This window comes from Lissotriton vulgaris, chromosome 7 (assembly GCF_964263255.1).
Source record: "Lissotriton vulgaris chromosome 7, aLisVul1.2, whole genome shotgun sequence".
In the NCBI taxonomy this organism is placed as follows: Eukaryota; Metazoa; Chordata; class Amphibia; order Caudata; family Salamandridae; genus Lissotriton; species Lissotriton vulgaris.
In genome coordinates, this window is record NC_141695.1 from 232387786 (window position 1) to 232407895 (window position 20110).

The following is a 20110-nucleotide window of genomic DNA, read 5'->3' on the forward strand; positions in this document are numbered from 1 at the left end:
TCTGTGTTACAACCGTATTGGAAGGTTGAGTCTGAAATTTCAATTGAAGATGGTTTAATACTGAGATGTGACAAACTGATTCCACCTCATAGTCTCAGACCTACTATCATGAAGGAAGCCCATGAGGGGCATTTAGGGATTTTTCTTACTATTCGTCGAGTGCGACAGGATTTTTGGTGGCCAAGCATGGACAATGAGATCCGTTTGTTTGTTGAGAATTGTCCAGTGTGCTCTTCATCTGAAAAATCACTCAAAGTTGTGGTTCTACCTTTGTCTCCCATTGAGTGTCCTACCAGTCCTTGGGTTAAGGTGGGAATTGACATTATGGGTCCTTTTGAAGTTTTACCTTTGGGTATGAGATTCATTATTGTCTTGATGGATCATACGTCCAAATGGCCTGAGGTTAAGGTTGTAAAGGAGGCTAATGCTTTTAGTGTTATCAAATTTCTCAAGGAAGCATTTTTGAGAGAGGGGTTTCCTGAATTTATCATTTCAGACAATGGGACTCAGTTTGTTAGTCTAGAATTCCAATCGTTTCTTAAATCTTGTGGAATCAAACACCTTAGAAGCTCACTTTATTATCCGCAAACAAACGGTCTTGTGGAAAGAATGAACCGTGTTGTGGGTGATTGTATTAAGTGGGCAGTTGAGGGAAGGCATGATGTTTTTGCATCCATTGAAAGTATGCTTTGGTTTTATAGGACGACACCGCACTCTTCCACGAAGGTTTCCCCTTTTGAAGTGTTAAGGGGGAGGAAAGCTAATACCAGTTTTCGACCTGGTTGGATGTCTAAATGGTCTCATCCCTTAGTTGATGTTGAGTCTGTTTTAGAAACAGTTAAGTCTAATTCCACTTTAACACAGAATAAGGAAAAAATCTGGTTTGATCAAAAGAAAAATGGCAGGATGGTCACGTTGTGTGTGGGGGATTTTGTTAGAATAAAGAATTCTACTCACACGAAGAAAGGGAGGAGTAAATATAGTGAGCCTATCAAGATTGTGAGAATTGGTGGAAATGCTGTTCAAGTTGAGGGAGGGTGTTGGTGGAATATTTCAAAAGTTGTTAAAGTTAAAGAAAGTCTTGCCTCTGGAAAATGTGATGCGCATGTCAACAATATGATTTCCTCTCGTAGGAAGAGTACTAGACCCATTAAGTTGCCTTGTAGATTTCGTGATTAAGCCTTGTAGATTTCGTGATTAAGCACTGTCTTTTACTGTTCATTGTTGTACATTTATTTTGTTTTCCTTTTCTCCATGAAATGTACCCTATGTTTTTTTATTTATTTATTTTAATTCTTGTTTTCCTTCAAGAAGAAAAGGAGGTATGTTATATTCCATATCTTGTTTAGTTGTACACTGTTACTTTAAGTGAATTGGTCTTGTTCAGCTGTCTCTTACTTTATGATGCCATCTGCATCTTGTACTTGGTGGAATGTTATGTTTCAACACTGGAGAAACTGGAAGCTCTGAAGATGCTGGCAGATGATGAGCTGTGTGGGTTTTGCTAAATAAATCTCATTTCACTCATTCTATTGAGTCCTGGATTTACTACATAGACCTCTAGGTGGCTCAGTGTTGCAACTTGTATTGACCCCTGCCTGATTCCCTACAGGTGCGTCTAAATTAGTTACAGAGTTAGATTCAGAGCTATTCTTTGCTAAATTTTGATTTGGAATTATGGAGCCCTCCACCCTGCTATCTCCGGTAAGTGTGGTTACAATTAGAGATACCACATGCTTTTTTGAGCCCTGGGTTTCCAAACATTCCAATTTTACCTTAAGACCCTCTGCGGAGTTAAACAGATTAGCAATTACTTTAGCAATGTTCGAGAGAATGGGCTCCAACCATGAATTGAAAATGTCCACCATCACTTTCTGCACTGCTGACTGAACACAAGTCCAAATCTCCAACCTGATTATGGGTCATGTACGCAGATAAATGTCGAGGTTTGGTTGGCCTTTTTTACCCCTTCTTCCCTGGGTTGGACGGATGGGCCTTCTGCCGGGATGCATTCCCTCTAGGAGCTTCATCATCTGCCACACCATCAGCACCCCTTGCCGGTTTATCACAAAATAAAGTGTGTTTCCCCCCCTGTTCCCTGCTTAATTATCTGCACTCTCGGCTCAATGGGAACAGCATTTTTAGGCGAATTTTTACTCCCAGGCATGTTGGGACTAAAACCCAACTCAACCTCAGCGTTATGGATTTCCTTATTCAGGACCCCCACCGTGGAGGCCAGGTCAGATATGATGGAGGCAGAGTTCCTAGGCACCTTCACTCTTGCACTCCCCTCGTCCTGACTACATGGATGATTGCGCTTACCCATTATAGCTGGTGGAAGCGACGATGTTAAGGGGGTCTCTTTTGGGCTCTGACAGCAGGGCACGCCGGGGAGTGTAGTCCTGCTCTCTCCCAGTCCCGGTCTCCGCACCTCCGTCAACTCGGGCCCCCAATGGAGTGAAGACAAAAGATGGTGGCAACAACAAGAGGTCTCATTTTGATGTGAACTTTGGCAGAAATCCCCAGTGTAGCACCTAGTAGCGTAAGAAGGTTTCTGTAAGAATCCTTGCATTACTTTGGTAGCTTGGCACAGGTAGCGGGCTACCCTCAGCGAAAATTCATATGTTGTATTTCACTGCACCAAAAATAAACATTAAAGCTAACACATCAGGTCGAAACACCAAACCAATTTTGTAGTAATGTATAAAATTAATATACAATGAAATCCTGCAATGTTTATCTCCGCGGGGAATCACAATGTGGTCGTTATCACGACCGCGTTTTATTTATTTATTTATTTATTTCTGAATTTGTATAGCGCCTGGTTACACTGTCAGTGTGTCCCCGCGCTGTCAGAAGAGTCAGTTGCTCCGTCAGTCAGAACAAGACGGGCTAATCTTTAGGAAAGAGGAATGTTTTAAGTTTCCTGCGGAAGATGAGCTCCGATGTTTCCACTCTTAAGCTCAGGGGGAGAGAGTTCCATTTGTGTGCCGCCAAAGTACGAAAGGATCTGCCTCCCATTCTGGCTTTCTTGTGTCTGGGGACAGCGAGAAGGCCTGCTCCTAATGAGCGGAGTTGACGGGTGGGCGTATAGGGGCATAGCAGGTTCCGAAGGAAGGCCGGGCCCTTGCCGTGTACGATCCTGTGGCCAATACAAAGGGCCTTGAAGTCGATCCTTTCATTGATCGGGAGCCAATGTAATGTTTGTAGGGATTTTTTTGAGGCGGCTCTTCTGGGCAGCCGGAGGACCAGGCGAGCGGCAGCATTCTGGATGGTCTGCAGTCGCCGCCGACTAGAGGCGTTGGCGCCTAGATACAGGGCATTGCCGTAGTCCAATCTTGACGTGACAAGAGCATGGACCAGGGTCTTCCTTGAGGATTCTGGGAGCAGGTCGATGGTTTTGCGGAGTTTCCGTAGAATCGAAAAGCAAGTACCAGCTACCCGTCTGGTGTGGTAGTCGTAGTCAAGCTTTGAGTCCACCCATACTCCAAGATTTTTGACCTGATCACTGGGGGTAGGGAGGGGCCCCAAGGTCTGCGGCCACCAGGCAGATGACCAGACTGAGGGGGGTTTTCCTACAATCAGCACCGCGTTGTGATTCCGCATACCATTACTCCGCAAGTCGTAACAACGACTTGCGGACAGTGTGTGCGAACACTAGGGAAGGTGTTGGATTTTAAATCCAACACCTCCCCCCTACCCTCCTAAAGTCGTTGTTACGACTTGCGGAGTAATGTTATGCGAAATGACAAAGCGGTCGTGATAACGACCACGTTGTGATTCCCCACAGAGATAAAGTTTTGTTGTTACTGTTGTTTACCGTATAAAATATAATGATTAAAACAACATCAAAATGACAACATTTGCTAAATGTATTCATTTTTTAAGGAACAGTAACGTGTGCACAAGGAACAATAGGAAACCTGAAACCTTAAAGTTAATCTTATCCTATAGATTAAGGGAACCAGGTCTTGGCCACCTTTTCAGACTCACCATGAGGGAGCGAGGGTTGGGTGAAGACTATTGGTTCGCCCTGGTCAGTAGTTTTACCTTCTAACTTAGGGCCTGCTTTTGATTGAGGAAGGGGCCCTGCTGTCCGTCAGGGGCACTACTGGACTACCTCCTACTATATATTGAGCTCCCCTCTGGCCCTGTAAAGATCTCTCTGCCAGTTTGCTGAGTGGCCACCATCTCATACACCCACTATGGCCACTTTTCTGTTGCCTTCCTCTTCACCATTAGAGAGGCGTGGGTAAGTATGTCTCTGGGCAGACCTTGTTGAAAGGTCATTTGTTGTACATTGATTCTTTTGTAATATGGCTGGCTGTAGTCTTTAGTCCTTCCTTAGTGTTTTCACCTTCTCAGCCTTCCTGTATACCTGTGTGTTCTAACCTGTAAAAGTGTGTTCTACCAGTGTCAGTTGATGGTCTGGTCAGCTGGCGAGGTTGTGTACTCAGCTGTGTCCTACAATAAATCTACATGTAATCAACTAGAAGTATCCTGTCATCTATGACCGTCCTATTTACAACATTTTGGCGACGTTTTCTGCTGACCAGACCAGAGAAGAAACCATCTAACACAGCCTGAGCTACACCTCGCGAAAAGAACCCATTGCTATCCACCTATCTGCTGCCAGTAATATCATCAAAAGAAATTTGAAACCGGATGAATGAGGAAAAATTCAAAGAGAATTAAAGCAAGAAAAGAACTGTGAGTACATTAATCATCTCTGGCAGTACGGCGCAACCTTAACTGATCAAGAAGTAAGGTGTAGGAAAATAATAAAGCTGTCAAGTAACCTGAAATCTTTGAAGCGCAGTGGATACAGATCAATCCAGCCGCAAGTATTTAAAGCGCATTGATAAGTTAAGTAACCTTTCTAAACTGATAGCAAAAGTCAAATTAAAGTACATCTCTACCTGTTGAGTTGAAACCAAGAGGAAAAGGAATTACAGATGCTGTGAAACTCTTGTCAATAATTTAAGGAAGCCTGTAACTTTATGAGTTCGGTTCATAGGATTTCTCCTCTGTTTGCCAATATTGTTACAAATTGAGTATTGGACCTCTCTAACTGAACATTTAAAAGCAAGTGCTTTTACCGGTCTAGCCACAGCTGCTGTCATAATTGAGATAATGTCATCTAAAGCAGACACACATTCTGCCAAGAACGACTGAATCACAAAGAAAGAAAAAAAAACACGGACATATGTTGCCTAAAAGGAGTGAACTAGAGTCACAAACGGAGGAAGAAAAAGAAGAGACAACAACCAAGTTCAAGTTCTTCTACCGTGAGTCTAAAATACTTGTGAATACCGTTATTTTCTCTCCGTGTTGTTCCGCACTTCTCCATGGCACATTTCAAAATGATGACGTATTTGTATCTTCTTTTGGATTCAGCGGAGGAGCAGCATGCTCGATTGTGACGTTTAGTGCCCAGCGTCATTTCAGAGTGAAGAGGCGAACATTTCTTGCTGTTTGGCTGGGTGAGTCATCCCGCAATTTCGCGCTACGTAAAACGTCATTGCGCGACATTTAGCACCCATTTTGTTTTCACCATGTACTTTTGTTTCCATGGCAACTGAGCTACCGGAACACAACGCAATGAAATAGACGTGTGTTATAAGGAATTTATGCTTAAAAGCAATTCCTCGAGTGTGTGAGGCGCGAAATGAGCGAGCGAAGACAAAGGGCTTTATTCACACTCCATCTCTTTGTCATTTTCAAGAGACAGCGCACGTCCCTAAATGTAAATATTGAGCTTCCTTAGTCTAGAATGTGCTCAGTTCTAAGGTTCATGCTGAAAGTTTAGGTAAGCGAGCACATTCGCATTTTGTTTTCTATTTTTGGCATGTGCGACATTCGCATTTTGTTTTCTATTTTTGGCATGTGCGTGCTGAACTGTTGCAATTAAGCCTCAACCATTGCAAATATATTTCTCGTGTTGCCATATCCATCGTTAGTGTCTAGTTCAAACTGGACGAAGATTATATTTGAAGACAGTTTTTGGAGTGGATTCCTTCACAACAGTGCCATCTTGTGGACATATTAAGTATTTTCTTTTGGATTGTTTTATTTAAACTAGGATCAGCACAGAGAACTTAAGAACATTATATTGTAGTTTTGTGAGAGACTTTTCGGTACAGGAACGTTTTCTTAGGATCTGTAAGACAGAGAATTAAAGGACAAATTGCCAATAACTAACGGTGCGTGTAACCTTTGAAAGCCAAAGTGCAGAGCAAAATTAGTCCATAACGGAGCCAAAGAAGCGAGGGGACAGAAGTAAAAGAAAACAAAGTAGGGAAACAGAGCATGGACAATGGTCATGCAAGTGGAGTCAGGTTTGCAAGATGGACAAAATGTTCACAACCGGGACAAAGGTCTCAGGTGAGAGTCTCGACGGAAGGTCCACATCGGGGACAGAGGTACCAGGTGAGACTCTGGATAGTAAGTTCACAACAGGGACAAAGGTCCTGGTCCCACGTGAGTCTCTGGACGGTAAGTCCATAATGGGGACAGTGGTCCCACGTGAGAGTCTTGGCGATAGGTTACGGGGACAGCGGTCCCACGTGAGACTCTGGACGGTAAGTCCACAAGGGGGACAGAGGTTCCAGGTGAGACTCGGGACAGTGAGTTCACAATGGGGATAGAGGATCCTCGTGTGACTCTGGACGGTAAGTCCACAACGGGGACAAAAGTTCCAAGTGAGTGTCTGGACAGAAAGTCCACAACGGGAACTGTGGTCCTAGGTCAGAGTTTGGACATGAAGTCCACAACGGACGCAAAGTCAGTAAGCCCGTACTTGGGACAAAGGTTCCAAGATTTACAGCAAGGATGGACGAATTCATCTTTTGGAGTGAAAGCTTCAAGAAGGAAAATGATTTTCTTTACATCGCTTGTGATACTGCTCTTTGTAATCTTCAGGAGTACCTACGTTTGGAATCTTCTAAGTTTATGTAGGAATGTGGTATCTATAAAGCATGAAGGCGTTTGTTGAACTCTCTATCTTCAACTCAGAGCGTAAAGTGTTGGTGGACGGAAACAGATTTTGAGAGAGTGGACTGTCTCTTCCTGTTTTGCTGGTCAAAGACAGTTTGGAGGGAGTGCACTATCTTTTTCCTGTTTTGTCAGTCTAAGGGGAGTAGGTAGTGGTGATGCCTATTAGTTGTTTTAAGTGTTGTGTCTCACCTCACACTTGACTTTTACACTCTTAGCCCCAATATTCTCTTTTGCCTTCATGAACTAAGAAATGAGTTCAAGTCGTCTTAGACCTCCTTTCTGTTGTTATTATTATTGTTGTTGTCTCCCATGCATCAAGCTTTATTTTTTATGTTTGTTTCATTTCTTTTCTGTAAGGAGGGAGATGTGTTGTACATTGATTCTTTTGTAATATGGCTGGCTGTAGTCTTTAGTCCTTCCTTAGTGTTTTCACCTTCTCAGCCTTCCTGTATAACTGTGTGTGTTCTAACCTGTACCAGTGTGTTCTACCAGTGTCAGTTGATGGTCTGGTCAGCTGGCGAGGTTGTGTACTCAGCTGTGTCCTACAATAAATCTACATGTAATCAACTAGGAGTATCCTGTCATCTATGACCGTCCTATTTACAACATCATTCTTTAACATGTGTGAGATAGCATAAAGCCAGCGCTGTCTTTGGGTGGCCTCACAACGTCACCTCTGCCTATCTGGTAAGTATATATTTCAACAGCCTGGAAATACATCCTCTTAATCAAACTCCCTAATCTTCCTGATGGCCCTACCACAGCATTGAACCTATTGTCTCTGGCACAGTGAAAATTGTGGGGGATTCCATGCCTCGTCTTATTCTTTGTGGTTAGAGAAAAAACAAATTAAAAGTCTCTGCAGGAAGCTTCACGTGACAAACTTGTTCTGACTCTGGTTCATTGAGCAGCAAAGTTTAACAATGTTTCCAAAAGTGCTTTTAACATTTGTACTTCAAAACTAAGGTTGCCAATGAGTTAGATTTTCCTTTAATAAAATGTCAGAAGAATGGTTCCCAGCTCGTGCTACACAGTCCGCTGTTTAGTTGGCGTCTTAAAGACTGAACAGACTTTTCCAATGTACAGCCGACACACACCTAAGTAGTAAAATCTCTTTGACGTCCCTGTTACCGCTGACACATGCAAGCAACATAAACGTCATGCGGTCATTTTGCAGCTCGGCCTCAAACACCTCAAGGTTCCCTTACAACTGACTTATTTAATGGTATAGTTGACCCTAAACATGTAAAATCAGGCTGGCATGCATTCTAACCCTGAAGCTTTGTTTGCAGTGTTAGAGGGCTCCATCTAAGCCAATTTCCCATGTTTGTTACCCAGTGTGTGTATGGCATAGGCCAATGCTGCATGTTATAATGGGTTTTTGACTGTGAGCTATTTGCACAGACCCCAAACATTTATAATAATGAACATAAATAGAAGGCAAATATATTAATAAGTGTTTCACAACCGATTGCAAATTTGAAGGGACGAAGCACATGCAATGTCAGATTGCTTAAAAGCTTCTCTCTGCCATGAGGTCCAAAAACTGGCAGCAAATTTGGTGCATGAAAATGAACAATTTACTTGCAATCAAAATTCTCATACTGACCATAACCTTCCATTATCTCTCTCACAATTATAAATTATAGGTGTAAAATCTGGGCTAATAGAGGAAACTTTGACCTCATATATAACACAAACTCCTATGGCAGGTGAAAGAGTCCAGGTACCCCAGGTCTTGTAGTTAATTGCTACTGGTGTACGTGCTTTTGATGTCTTGGAGTGCTGCTGGCTGTTAGTCAAGATGAGAAACAAAACAGTGATCCCAAATATAGTAATAACACACAAAACTAATAACGTGGCCTGTTTTCTCTTTTTTGTTAGGTTGACATAATCAATAACAACCTCCCTCTGACACTCAATGATGGAAATATTAGAGTCTATCAGCATGGATTCCGAAGCATTGTGGAAACTGACTTTGGCCTAGTGGTCGGCTTTGACCTGGTTTACCACGTTGTGGTCACTGTTCCTGGAGACTACAAAGGTCAACTTGAAGGCTTGTGCGGTAATTATAACGGGAACACGAAAGATGAGTTCATGCTGCCCTCCAAGATCCTGGCTTCAGATGCCACCAAGTTTGGCACAGGGTGGAGAGTCAAAATTGTGAAATGTATTGAAGGCTGTGGCGGAAGTGGCAATGCCTGCCCGGTCTGTCCAGATGCAAAAAAGAACATCTTCAAGCAGGATAATTACTGCGGCTTCTTGAAGCAAGCAAGCGGTCCTCTAAGCGCCTGCTACACCACCATCAACCCAGATGTATACTACAACAACTGCATGTTTGACCTGTGTGCGGGCAATGGTGACCAGAATGTTCTGTGCCACAGCATCCAAAGTTATGTAGCTGCTTGCCAGGCTGCCGGCATCCCCATCCAGCCCTGGAGAAGTGACGCTTTCTGTCGTAAGTTTAATTACCCTAAGATGTCCACACTTATGATCTGCCACATCTTAAGCCCATCCATGTTAACAATCTGTTTCTAAGATATGTTCGCAACCCACTTGGTATTAATGTTTTCTGCTCTTAACAGGCTTCCTGCTCGGGATTCTTCCTCTTCATGTTCTTTTTGCCTTTTTCTGTGACTCCAGCTACAATTCTTGCACTCTGTCCATTTCCCTCTCTCCAGTGTTTTGTTGCATCACACCACGTTTCCCGGCTAGGTCTCTTTCTATAATGCATTGTTAATACTTTTTCACATTCTCCCACAGTAATTCCTCACCCTCTTTCTCTCCATAGTTAATTCTCTGACTCGTATGTGATCACTTTCTCACTTTCCTCTTCCTATTTCTCGCACTTTCCCATTGTCAAGCTCTGTCTTTGTTCTCTTTGTTTACATCTCTTTCCCTCTATTGCCTTATACCTTTCTCTTTCTCTTTCTTGCTTTCTTTCCATACTTCTCACTCACTCAACGTCTGTTACTATCCTGACTCTCGTTCAATATTTACCCTCTCTCCCATGCTCTTTGCCTACTAAATGCCTCTCCTCCACTATCTCTCATATTGCAGCTTTCTTATTTCTCTTGCTTCCTACTTTTTCCTCAGCATGAATGCCTACTATTTCACTAAACAATTCAACTTTTGGTCTCATAAAACTGTTGTTTTTCTCTATCCATTTCCTCACTACATAACCATTTTTCCCCTCCTTTTTTCCTTGTAACCCATTTCTTTGTTGCGGTGTTCCTATGGAAAGACCCATTTTCCATGTCTCTGTTCCTCTACATTACTTATTTCTTCGTACTGATTTATAGTTGGACGGTAAAGTAACCCTTTGATTTCTAGGGGGGGAAATATTATACAAAAGAAGAGTATTCACCAACATATTCATCCACCATACTGTCCTCATTGAGAAATAAAGCCTGTAGAGGATTCCCTTCCATATGTGGTATTTTCTCCAAAAATCACATGATTCTCCATTACCTCTCAACTCCAAATAACGCCTTTTTTCTCAGTTCCTCCCACCACTTAGCTGTTTCCATGCCTTCGTTTCCTTATCATATACCTCAATTTTTTGCCCTCAGTTCCAACCACAATACCCAATGCCTGGGTTCCATATTTACTCCAGGTTGCTTGTTTCCATGCATCTAATCCCTCGCCACATAACACATTTCTTTGTCCTGGTTTATTGTGGCTAGTAATGAAGCTTCCTCCAATTGCTGGAGAAAGTGTTAAATTATCTGGAAGAACTTTCTCCACCACTTCCTATTTAGCACTTCATCCGGAAAGTGTGGAAAGTTCTATTACCACCGACACTTAATTAATGATGCTTGCTTCGAGTCTCCCACAATAAAGTTTTTTATCTCCATTCCCCATCATATAATGTTTTTTTTCTAGTCTTCCACCATAGACAATTTCTTCATTTCATTTCTCCCCCTTTTACGACGTTTAACTTGTTATTCCTCCACACAGCTCACTTCTCCATTCCCTGAGAGCCAAAGATATGAGCTATTCACTTGACTGTAATAAGATCCAGATATTTACAGGTAGATGATGCATCTGACAGGACAGAAGACTGCGGCAGGTTGAATCATGTTAAATGCGTATAACTTCCAACTTTCCTCTATGGATGGGTCTTTGTTTCCATAAATGCCAGCCAAGCTCTGGTGCACAAACTATGTCAGTACCTAACCGTTTAAAGTCACCCAGTTAGGCAAAATCCCTGCTTTCAATTGGTTTGCATTCAATGTCTCGCTAAGACACTAATGCTTGTCAGATATCCATGCCTCATGCGTGTTGCCTGATTTCTTATTCCAGCTCCACGTTGTCCATCAAATAGCCAGTATGCAATGTGTGCGGATATCTGTTCCACATCTTGTGCCGGAATTACAGACATGCCTAAGTGCCCAACAACTTGTGCAGAGGGCTGTGAATGCATTGATGGATTTTTCTTCGATGGCAAGGGATGTGTCTCCATAGACAACTGCGGCTGCTTCGATGATGGAAAATACTACAATGTACGTTGCTTTGCTACTCCATAGACCTATCCTTGTCAAAAATGTGTGTTAGGTAATTGAGAGTATTGTAACATTCTCTGCCACCATTTTACAGCCTAACGAAACAGTTCTATCTGCGGACTGCAAGCAAGCCTGCACTTGCCTCACCACAACTGGCCATTTCTGTGAAGATTTCCACTGCGCCAGTGATGAGAAGTGCTCTATCAAAGACGGGATCGCAGGATGTGTCAACAAAGGTAAATGCAATACAAATCTTGGGTTCTTAGAGTGCTGTATTCATGTGATCTTGCTTGAGCTAGCCGCTTGTAATTCTTCAGTGGGTGACACTTGATGGTCTTGGTTTGTATGACAAATCCAGTTAGAGATGGTGGTCTACGTGCTATATGAAGTTATTTGGCCAAAAAGATGAACATACAATAATAAAACCAATTTGGTAAAAAATCGCAATATGTCTGGATGACAAACATAGAATATGAACATTATACATTATTCGAATTCAAACATTGCCACCTGTATCGTTATTTCTCAAAATTATTTAAAAAAGTACATATACAGGGATTAAAATTAGACGTTGTTTACTAAAATTCTGCGCTTGGCCCATGTTGCGGCTAGAAATTTTGCTACACCAAAAACAACCTTGCCAGACAGATCTGTTTTTAGAATGCGATAAGCTGGCATACAGTGTGTGATTCCCATGTTCCTGAGTAAGGGAATTAGCCAATACCTCCTTGTTCTTCGGTAAACGGGACAGAAAAACATAATATGTAACTCGTTTTTCAAGTCACAGTCACAACTGGGAACATTTTCCAGGGAGTTGGGAGACCACTTGGTGGTAAAAACTCTAATTGGTAAAATCCCATAGCTCCACTGCAGACACAACTTCCTATTTAAAACAGGAAACATATCATCCAGAACACATTCAAAATAGTAGCAATCTTTTATCTTTAAAAAACTGTCTGTAAGGGTGCCTGTTTGTACATTGGCTATGGAGATAGATAATTTATTGTCGTAATATAGTTTGGATAAGCTTTTTCTTGAGACCCTGGTGCAAGCTGTTTCCAGGTCATACCACAGCTCTGGGCCCCCTAGCTTGATGAATTCATTTTTAATGTAGTCAAGCCAAGGCACTTTCATCGTTTTTGCCAGGTTTAAAATTTCAAGGAGCTTCTGCCTATGATTCAGGAGCTCTGGCGTGCTCCATCACCTCCGCCAGAATATCAGTGGCTTGAGACCCACGACCTCACCTCATCATGACCTAAGACCCATATCGAGTCTGAGAGGAAGCAGGGGAGTGCCAGGGGGGTAAAGTTAAAAGTTGTCTAAGGAATTTTTTTTCTTTAATGACAATGTCAGGCCTACAGACATGCCCCCATAGTTCACCCCCGTAAATGACTGCACCTCTTGCCTGTGTTTTGTAAATCTCGATGGGAGGACCAATAGGTTTCTTTGTGGAGGAATTAGAGATCTTGGAAATGCCTCCTATTAGCTGAGTAAGTTTGAGTTGGGATTTGATTTGGTGAGGGGCCCAGGTCATGCTTTCGTTGATAGTTACCCCTACGTAATCAAAAATCCCAAAACTTTCAAGTCTGCTTACTCCTATTGTGGGGTTTGGGCGTGTGGTTGCTGGAGAGTTAAAAATCATGGCATTGATTTCCAAGCCACGTTCCACACAGAATGCCGCAAAGCCATTCAATGCCCGTTGTATGCCCATCGGAGATTTTGACAGCAGCAGGGTGTCATCTGCAAACATTATTGCAGGCACCCTGCTGCCGGCCAACTTAGGTGCATCAGTATTCGGTATCCCATTTAGATCGGAGATTACCCCTTTGACATAGAGGCAAAACAGAGTGGGTGCTAAAACGCCTGCCTTACCCCCCTGTCAACACAGAATTTTGAGGACAGCGCACCATTCCTCCTGCACCTCACCCGAGCAAAATTATCTTGATGGAGACGGATTAAAATATTCAGAAGTTGGGGGGAATGCCCTTTTCAGCCAGTACTACCCAAAGCTTGCCTCTCGGGACCAAGTCAAAGGCGGCACATAGGTCCACAAAAACTGTGTATAGATATCCCCCTCAAACTTAACAGTTTTCCAGAATAACATGTACAGGTGTAGGATCTGGTCTGTTGTGGATGTATTTCTTCTGAACCCTGCCTGATATGGACTCAATATGGAGTTATCCTCCATCCAGTCCTGTAGGCGCTCTAAGATTAACCTGCCAAAGATCTTTTGCGGCACGTCAATCAAACTAATAAGGCCTGTAGTTGACTGGGAGCAGAGGCGAGCCCTTCTTGAGAATGGGCACGATCTCTGCGCCCAGCCAAGTACTAGGTAGAGACATGCCTCTAAGGACTGCATTGTAGATGGCTGTCAAATATGGAGCCCATATAATGGGTTCATGTTTGAATAGGTTGCCTGGGAGCTTATCCAGCCCCGGGGCTTTTCCCGCGGCTAATTTGAGTATTGCCTCAGTAACCTCCTTAACCGTGAAATCCACATCATCCATTGCAGAATTGGGATCTAAAGAAACGACCCCTGCTCCCCCTTCCGGATTACCATCTCCCATTGCATATAGAGTCCGAAAGTGGTCCTCCCAGGTACTTGCAGCTATATTTGCCTCGACTGCAGCAATGGGATCTGTCGAGCCAGTATTTACAATTGACCAGAATTTGCGCGAGTCCGGGCTGCTAGGGCGTTACTTAGACTTATCCAATTTTCATGGTCCCATTCGTCTTTCGCGGACTTGAGTAAAAGTTTGTACTCAGCTCTTCTAGCTTTAATTGCTGTTTTATCAGTGTTCTGTTTCAGGGCAGAGATTAATTCAGCTTTCGCTTTTCTGCAAGCGGAATTATACCATTTAGCTCTGTTGGCCTTAGTCAAACACTTTGTAGTGCGCGGGTAGAACACCTCAGCAAGGTTAAGTATTAACTGTTCATGCAACACCCCCAGCTTGTGTTGCTTGTCTGAAGAATATTCAAGCACGTTTAAGACACTAACCCCAACAAGTACAGGTAATATTCGGGCATAGAGCTCCGATATCTGCTCTGGATGTGCCACTAATTTAGCCCACTTCACTCTTCTCCCATTATTGGAGAGGGTCAGTCTCGGATCGGAAACGTCACTACTATCCTTGTTCTCCATATTAATGCCAGGAATGGAGAATTCTAAGATTAACACGTTGTGGTCACTATCAATTCTTGCGACCACAGCAAAGTTCCTTATTTTAGCCCAAGATATAATGTCAACAAATATATAATGTATAAGAGACTCCTGACCCACTTTATTGTTGGTGCATTTCGGGGGCACATCTGATTTCAGCCATCCAATACATGCCCTGATTGAGTGTTAGAGCCATAATTTGGACTACTAACGGTGTCCAAGACCTGGGAGGTACTGCTGCAGAAGGCGGTGTTGCCCACTGCTCATCTTCTTACATGATGACACCATCCGCCAGGCCAGGGAGTGGCTCAAAATGGTAGTTGAAGTCACCCCCTATCACAAGATGAGTGCCACTAGGAATGGTGCTTAAAAAGATGGACAATTCCTCGACTGTTTTAGACTCTGCTGTTATACTCACTGGTCTAGAGTACACATTGACCAGTGCAAGCCTAGAGCCATTAGGCCACTCCAAAAGCACGCACTGGACATCGTCAGATGACGTGTTCAGCGGCTTGGCCGCGCAGCCCAGGTGGGACCCTACCCAAACTGTGAGGCCACCTGATAGCCACCCCTTGCCCCCCCATCTAGCCGGAACAAAATAAGAGGCAAAGCCGATACGCATTTTGTCCTCCCTATCCCAGGTTTCCTGGAAAAGACAAACGTCCTTCCCATCTATAAATGATTCCCATTCTGGGAAATCCATCTTATTACAAAGCCCTGCCAAGTTCCACGACAATATAGTTAGGGATCCTGGATTGGGACTATTAACTTGTCCCACCTTAACCCCGTTTGAACCTCTTGTGTTAACTATCGCTATTTCCTGCGATTCTTGCATCGTGGGTGCGATGTATACGCCTACGTTTTGGCCAGACTGGTCAGTGTTATTTGAAGGTGGCCGTTCAAGGCGGGTCAAGTGCTTACTCCCCCCCCTGCTGAATGTCTTGAGTTTCAAAGAGGGGCGTGTCTCCGTGGGCAGGTGCGGGACATCCGGTTAGCTGTGTGAACATATGGTTACTGCCCACTCATTCTGATCGACCCTCCCCTGCTTCATTACAGCAGAGTCAATAATCCATGTCCAGACAGCTATAACGGTTCCGAATAAAAAATGGACCTGGCGGTTCGGAATGTCCTCTCCTATCCTTGTACCCTCTTCTCCCTTGACCCACTCCCCCAATTGGTGCTCTGAAAACCTGGTGGATAAAAGAAGGACAGAGGCTGGGGCCTAATAGTCGTGTCAAAATCTTGATGGGGCCATGAGCACATGTGGTGAACTATTCTTGGGTCTCTAAAGTTGACCACTACACAGTCCCCACTAATCTTTTTAGCAGTGTTGCCTACCCATGATAGCCTAAGTACCATCAAAATCTCACTCGAGATTGGGGGGAAGGGGCCTATTTTTTCTCAACCAGCTGACAACCTTATTTTTGAGCAAGGCAAAGGATTCCCTTGCAGATGCTTCCAACACCGGCACACCCGTTAGCACGACTACCAAGGGGTTTGCCTCAAGGGGTAAATCTAATATCAGTTTTGTTGGGGTAAAACTATCTTCTGACGTTCTGTGCTTTTTTTTGGCTTGTCTCATAATGGCAGAGTGTACAAGCAAAGAAATCCTTTACTAACTTAACTAATCATCTAAATCATAACAATCAAAGTAAATATGCATTCATATAGATGCATCATTCTAACAAAAGATACCTTATACTACTACAACTACAGACAAATCGATTTTACCACCCTTTTAGCATGATGTAGCTAACTAAAAGAGATTAGTCCTCAAAAATGCCCTCATCAATGTGCATTATATCCCGTTTTTCCTGCTGACCCATTTGAGCCTTCGCTATAGTAGGAGAAGGGCTAGTTACAGAGGAAGTAATTTTCGCAGCACAATAAGAGCAACAGGGAGGCCTGCAGTGCATACAAAGGCAGCAGACAAAAATGACTCCCACTACGCCAGCTAATATCATTTAGATCTTCCAACCCCAAGTGGACAACAGACCCCAGGACCAACCAGATAGAGACCAAGTACCTGAACCTGCATGCATTTCAGAAGCCAAACGATGTAACTTTTGGACGGCCAAATGAACAGATGGGGCGGAGTCAGGGATCTATACACAGCAGAAACTGCCGATCACGCGGCAAGCTCCTCCTCGATCTGCCAAGATAACGTCTAAAACCATTCTGTTCTGAAGCGAGACGAGTCTTGTCGCTCAAAGCTCCACAGTTAGATTGGTCACTATACCTGCTGTGGTATTCATTACCCTTTCAACTACTCTAGACAGACGCCTTACTTCCTTACTAGTAATGATGGGGCCCCAGATAGGAAACACCCCTTTTACAATGTCAATAAAGTGCTGTTCAGGCGTATCAGTTTGATCTACTTCAGTGGTGTCGATCTCTCTCTTGTCCCAAACTATGGACAAACCTTGCTCGTCTAGTCGATGATCCTTATTGTAGTTAGAGGGGGCTATATAGACTGGTGGATACAGAAAGGACAAATAACATCGGCCTGTCCAACCTCGGGGAAGCCAGGTGTAAGTATTTTCACCACAAACAAAATATACATTTGATGGGGTTAAAAGGGGTGGACTACTAAAAGTGCGCAGCCGATAGGTGTAATTGCAACGACTGGCTCCTACTGAGATATGTCCAGCTCCTTGTACACAATATGTTGTAGTACGATTTAATATAGGCACTGGGATGGCTTTGTCATCAGTAACTTTTCGGTCTTGGAATTGCTGAAAATACTGAGTAAAATTAAATTCTGCAAAATCCAGTATTTCGTTTTGCAGCCAAGTGACATTTTCATATTCAGTATACAGATTCAAACAGGCATTTGGATCTAATGACCCTTCCCCATTATTCCCCTGTGGGTCGAAACCTTGATGTACTTCGATATAGGCCAGAATCATCTCGTAATCCTTTTCGAAATAACAAGAAGAATCTACTGTGTAATGCATATACATCATCAACAGTAGTTTAAACCAGGCCTCACAACTTCCCAAATAGGAGAAAGGTAATGAAATGAAGAGATTATGTCTATGCGTTACTGACGGTAAAAGGCCACAAACCCAACAATTTGTCGCATTGGTAGCACTATGAGTCTGATGCAACATTTCAACAAACACATTCTTAGTATATGTCTGATGATGCCTTTCCTTATGCGAGGCCAAAGTAAAAAAAGAAGTTTTCGGGTGGTGGGGTACTTGTTCCCAATACAGTATGCATTGGATGATGAAATTCTAAATATACAAATAAACTCATCAATATAATCAATAAAATTGCGATAGTAATTACAAAAGCTACTTTCACTCGCGGGTCGGTAATAAGCTAGGGGTGTCCTTTAGGAATAGTCGCTTTAAACATAAATCTAGAATTGACTATGCTCTTTTCAGCTACTGTCTAAAGGATACTCTGGTTACAATAGATTATCTACCATCACACCTATCAGACCACTCCGCGTTAAAATTTACTTTGAAATTTGATAATTTCATTAAACATCCATCCTGGTCCTTTGACCGGACACTTCTGCTCGAAGATGGAGAGGTCACATTCCTGTTAGATGAGTCTTTAGCCTATTTTGACATTGATAGTAATTTTGCAGGCCCAACAGTTGTTTGGGAGACATTTTAAGGCCTTCTTAACAGGACAGATCACTAACAGAGCCTCTTATAGGCGGAAAATGTATATTGAAAAGGTAACAAGACTAGAACAAGACATGAAACTTCTAGAGTCAAAGATGGACCCGTCTTTAGCAACACCAGAAGACCAGGAAAAATTGGCTGAGTTAAAGTCCAAATTGGAAAATATTTTACAGGAGAGAATAAATAAAAGGTGGGAAGTGAGCAAATCTTCTCAATTCGAATTCGGAGAAGCTGCAGGGAAAGTACTTGCATGGAAAATAAGATCTGACCAAGCCCTTAACTACATCAGGGAAATCAGGATAGAGGGAGAGGCAGAGACAAGATCTACCAACCTAGAAATAGGGAGAGTCTTCTTTGAATTTTTTGAGGCGATTTATAGAGAAGATCTTCCCAATGACCAGCAAGCAAGGGATAGATGGCTGGATGCCATTACACTTCCAACCCTCTCAATAACTCAGAGTAAATCCTTAGAGACTGAGATTACAGAGGATGAGGTGAAAAAAGCAATTCGTCAATCAAAAAAAGAAAAAGCGGCAGGTCCAGATGGTCTGCCGGGAGAAATGTATAGATCTCTCGAGAATACCATCGCTCCTGCGCTCATGGCATTATTTAACGGTATCTTAATAGAAGGAGATCCGCCGCCTAAATCCTGGGGGGAGACCACAATTGCACTTATCCCGAAACCAGGGAAATCCCCACTAGAGTGCAGGTCATATAGACCAATATCACTACTCAATAATGACTATAAAATATTTACAACAAGTATTTCCACAAGATTGGCTAGTGTTATTGGTACTATAGTACATTCAGACCTAAAAGGATTTATTAAGGGTCGACAACTAGCGGATTTAACAAATGAACTAGTAGGGGCTATAGACATTGCCACTGCCTTCTCTCTACCTTTAGCTACTTTGATTCTAGATGCAACTAAAGCGTTTGATAGAGTCAATTGGCTCTATCTAAATGACGTATTAAAAAAATTCAACTGTGGGGAAGGTTTTCGTAGAACTATAAAACAACTTTACAGTGCTCCCTCAGCCAGGCTGCTGGTTAACGGGGCCTTGACGGAAGCCTTTAATATATCCAGAGGTACATGGCAGGGCTGCCCGTTTTCCCCTCTCCTATTCAACTTATACATCGAACCGTTTGCCCAGCTTTTGCGGGAGGAGGCTAATATTCCATCTTTTAGCTTTGGAGAGTGGGAAAGGCGGGTAGCACTATATGCAGACGATATCCTGGTCTTTACATCTGACCCAGTTAAGGCATTTCCTGTCGTTATTCAACGGGCTGAAGAATTTGGTCATATTCCGGGTTATGACATCAACTCGAGTAAAAGCGAGATAATGGCATGGAATTTACCAAATATACAGCTTGGAGTAAATATCTCAACATCAATGCGCTACCTAGGAATTAGAAATACCCAAGAAGTGGGCAGCATTGGACAAACTAATTTGGATAGAACATATAGTGAGAGCAAAAAACTTCTAAAATCTTGGACACACCTGCCACTCTCTATAACGGGCAGGGTAAATTTAGTCAAAATGTGTATTCTTCCAAAATTCACCTTTATTTTTAATGCTATCCCTATTGCCTTTGAACTAAAAATGATCGAAAAATGTCAAAGAGAAATCAATTCCTTCATCTGGAACTATAAAACCACAAGAATAGCATGGAAAAAGCTGAGAAGAAGAAGAGAAAAGGGGGGCCTTGCACTGCCGGATTTATTGTATTATTCCAGATGTCACACTCTATGCCATCTAATCTTCCTACTGAATCTATGTACAGGGCTATGTTAATGGGGGCGAATC

General features: G+C 42.9%; 1 protein-coding gene across 1 annotated transcript in view; it reads left to right on the forward strand.

The window, feature by feature from the left end:
* Window positions 1–20110, forward strand: part of LOC147701270 (IgGFc-binding protein-like) — a 1577064-nt gene that overhangs the window by 1163756 nt on the left and 393198 nt on the right. The window contains exons 18-20 of the mRNA XM_086930001.1: window positions 8881–9454; window positions 11302–11501; window positions 11596–11737. Coding sequence (XP_086786127.1) covers window positions 8881–9454; window positions 11302–11501; window positions 11596–11737 — 916 coding nt within the window. The remainder of the gene's footprint in view (window positions 1–8880; window positions 9455–11301; window positions 11502–11595; window positions 11738–20110) is intronic.